The 3,814-nt window shown below is 32.6% G+C and overlaps 1 protein-coding gene across 1 annotated transcript; it reads left to right on the forward strand.

Annotated features, from left to right (window-relative positions):
- Nucleotides 1-1,061: 1,061 nt before the first annotated feature.
- On the forward strand, nucleotides 1,062-3,244 carry LOC116337872 (uncharacterized protein DDB_G0286175-like). Its single transcript, XM_031762809.1, has 3 exons — nucleotides 1,062-1,259; nucleotides 1,430-1,945; nucleotides 2,169-3,244. Exons 1-3 carry the CDS (start codon nucleotides 1,062-1,064, stop codon nucleotides 3,006-3,008), a joined length of 1,554 nt encoding a protein of 517 aa, XP_031618669.1. The 3' UTR covers nucleotides 3,009-3,244.
- Nucleotides 3,245-3,814: the final 570 nt, after the last annotated feature.

Consider the following 3,814-nt stretch of genomic DNA (forward strand, 5'->3'; position numbering starts at 1 on the left):
AAATATTATGATAAAACATAATAAGTATTAGGATGTAATCCTAATAAAATTATTATGATTTTATCATGATAAGTTAATAAAATCATAATAACGTTATAAGGATCCGATCCTAATAACGATATAAAACATAATAATTATCATCCTAATAAAAATTTATTACGATATCGCAAAACGCAAAACTATAGTAAATTATATGTGCAGACGCATGAACAAAATATTTCTTGCTAATTCTTTAATTGATGTACCGCTTATATCTCTTATGCCTCTTGCATCTTATGTTACATCACAGTTTTATTTGTTTCGAGGAACAAAAGTACATTTTGTTTGCCATGAATGGTGTGTACTCGATTCAAAACTGCACCTTATATCAATTTGACCAATTAAGTGAATCTTTTGAGAAAAACATATCTACTTATTTTCTTTTCGAAATAGTGCATTTTTGTATACTCGGATAGTTTTTTTTTTGTCTAGGGGATCGGATCGCGATCAGAAAATAGCGAATTATTCGATATTTTGCGAATTTTATGCGAAATGATTTGTAAGCGATGGGCCAGTAAAGTTGTGATTTAAAAAACAATTCGCAAACAAAACGCTATGAACGTGAGACAATTCGCAAAATTTGTATGTTTTGTATGTATCAAATTGTGAACGCTTGTTAACGAGCCAAGTGAATAGCGGCGACGCACGAAAACGAAATGAGTGAATAGCGACAACGAACGAAAGAAAAAATGTTATCCGTTGCCGCTATTCACTCACTTCGTTTTCTTGCGTCGCCGCTATTCACTTGGTTCGTTTGCAAGCGTATATTATATAGTTTGATTGTGATAACTTTTTTGCGAATAGCTTGCGAATTGTATGCGAATTTTTTGAATTATTTTACTAAAATGACGACTTTATCATACAACTAATAAATTTTGTCCATTCGCGAATAGATCATTTCCCCTAGTTTTTTGTCATTTTTATACCAAGTAAATATTTTGGCACTGAATATTTTTCAATTTTTCAATAGTATTTAAAAATAACATAGAGTATATAAAACTATGAATGAATAATTTCAGAGAATGCATTCATCAAGTTCATCTGCAATAGGAAATTGCTCATTTATACCTGGCATAAAACCATTAGAATCTCCTGGCGTAACTCCAATAAAGCCGTTGCCATTTTCACCAAGTCAGTTCCTGAACTCGCCATCAATTAATCTAAACTTTGATAGTAAAATTCCAGCGAGTACACCAGTTCGCAAATATAATAATCAAAAGGTACTTATATTGGTCCCAATTTGAAAAAAAAGCAGTTTTAAATGTACATATAAATAGAGATATTTGGTTTTTGCAAATCACACGAATCTCATTATCGTGAAAAAAATTGTTTACAATTTCAATTTTTTTTTTTTCAATAAATATGTTTCGATTTTTTTCTACATTGACAGAATAACGAGGAAGACGTGCTAGTTACACCAAAGCAAACGTTGAGAAAGATGTCAAAAGAATTATTTCCACATGAAGTTCAAGAAATTGTCATCAAAACGGAGAACATGAATGATGAAGATGCAAAGCCTACAATGAACACTCCGAATGCGAAGTCGGTATTAAATGGACCACGAACCCCTACACCATTCAAAAATGCACTTAATGAGTATCGTAAAATACATCCGTATGTTCCATCAAGCCCAAATGGTTTGGTAGAAGATATAACTGAAATAATGAACAAAGAAAGGCAACAAGACTCAACGATGGACTCTGTTTACGAAACTGACTCTAGTGTAGTAGTGCAGCCTGTGCATATGGAAGATGAACCAATAGCTAGCATGTCAAACCCAAAACGTCTCACTTATGATGAAACAGATTCAAGTCAGCAACAAAAGAAAGCTAAGAAATCACTGGAGTCCACATGGAATACAACAACTACCGATGAATCAGAAGACTTTCCATTTGTCGAGACTCCGGTAAGGTTTAATTATTTTTTGGGATTTATAAATGAACGCTCCAGAATAAGAACAACGTACAGATAGTTGTTATATCAAAGCGGAACACGGCGTTTTTTTAATATAGAATTGTTGTTGTATCACTTTGATATAACAACCATTCAGTACGTTATTTTTATTCTAGAGCGTTCAAATTTGGTGTGGCCCATAAACGTATATATTTATATTAATATTTATCCAACAGAGTAAAGCACTGAACTCGAACTCGGGTGTAGCATTTTCACCGCCCAGCATTGTTAAGGATACATTGGGTGATTCAGGCATGCTTCTTGATACGGATATGACGATAACGAATAATAGCCCGAATGCATCACCATCTCAGGTACATAATACAATAAAAAGAAACGAAAATAAGATTATGATGCATCAAAATAATGGTAATATGCAACACCAACAACGACAACAGTCAAATCAACATTATCATCAGAATGACCTCAGTTTACAAAAACAAGAAAACAGATGCACTCAACTTAAGCCAATACATAATTTTAATTCGATCTCACAACTCAATTCCGTTCAGAGTAGTTTAATTAGTTCAGAGAAAGTATATAATCGCAAAATCCAAAGATCACTATCCACTATCACTTTACCAACAGATGAAAATGGTGCTAAAGTCAATCAACCATTATTACAGTTTAATCCATATGCTGATGAAAATGATGGCAGCAACCGATTTCAGTTATCGAAAAGTATCAATAATAGAATTAACAACAATTCATTTGTAAATGACCCAACAACACTAATGAACAACAAATTGAATAGAGCGCGATTATTTGGGAATGATCGAACAAACTTGATGTCTATTGATCGGCTCTCATTTTCTCATCGGCCTCAAAATGTTATCAGTTTAGGTAAAGAGAATTTTCATACATTCAATATCAGCAACAATATGATTTTGAAAAACTCGAATGATATGAGCTCAGGGACTCAGGAATATTCTAAAAATTTACATTTAAATCAAGAAAACCCTGTTATGTTCCGAAATTATGATCTCAATGATGAGTATTGGTTGAACTTTGAGTGAACAATGAAAAAATTTAGGGTTGATCTTCATTTGAAATTCCGTCGAAGCGATAGAAATTAAAGACCAATTACAACATTATTACAAACCGATGTAGGTGAAAATTGCTACTTTTGGTTCATAGAATCAATCCCTATTTATTTATATTTATTTATTTATTACATTCTTTTTCTTTTAATATTGATATCAGCACCAACATCAAGAAATAGTCTAATTAAATAACGAAAGAAATAAACCAATATCAAGAAATAGTTATTATTTTTTTGTGACATCGACTTTTTCCACATACATAACATGATACATTTCTAATGAAAAGACTAATGTAATACAAATTCACGGTCAAATTTTAGGCCGGATTCATGTGTAGTTTCAGTCAATTTTACGGTGGCCATAGCATTACATTCTGGTGTGAATACATGGAAAAGTGGAACGACATTCATTAGTATCAATTGAATTGTATATGAAATATCTTTTTTTTATTAAATACTTTACTCACCTACGGGCTCCTTCACTCTTAATGTCACTATGTAACGTACAACAAGGCAACGCACAATAAATTTCAAGCCTAGCTACGCTAAATAATCGTTATAATATTTGGATTCAATGCTGATACCTTTCAGTTGACATTTTTTGCATTCGGTGGTCTTCCTAGGGGGTTCCGACTCATACGAATGTTCCATATGCGAGCGAGTTTTTCCTATATATTTTGCAAATGGAAACGAATGGTCGCAAATGTTTCATACACATTTTGCGAATGGTGGTGGATGTTTCATACAAATTTGCGGACGGTGTCGAATGTTTCATACACA

The sequence above is a fragment of the Contarinia nasturtii genome, unplaced genomic scaffold, assembly GCF_009176525.2.
Source record: "Contarinia nasturtii isolate CC-2019 unplaced genomic scaffold, AAFC_CNas_1.1 Cnas_scaffold_316, whole genome shotgun sequence".
NCBI classification, from domain to species: Eukaryota; Metazoa; Arthropoda; class Insecta; order Diptera; family Cecidomyiidae; genus Contarinia; species Contarinia nasturtii.

Coding starts and splice junctions, on each gene's coding strand:
- LOC116337872 (XM_031762809.1), top strand. CDS start 1,062: ATGCATTCATCAAGTTCATCTGCAATAGGAAATTGCTCATTTATACCT. Junction 1,260..1,429: donor GCAAATATAATAATCAAAAG/GTACTTATATTG, acceptor CTACATTGACAG/AATAACGAGGAAGACGTGCT. Junction 1,946..2,168: donor TTCCATTTGTCGAGACTCCG/GTAAGGTTTAAT, acceptor TTTATCCAACAG/AGTAAAGCACTGAACTCGAA.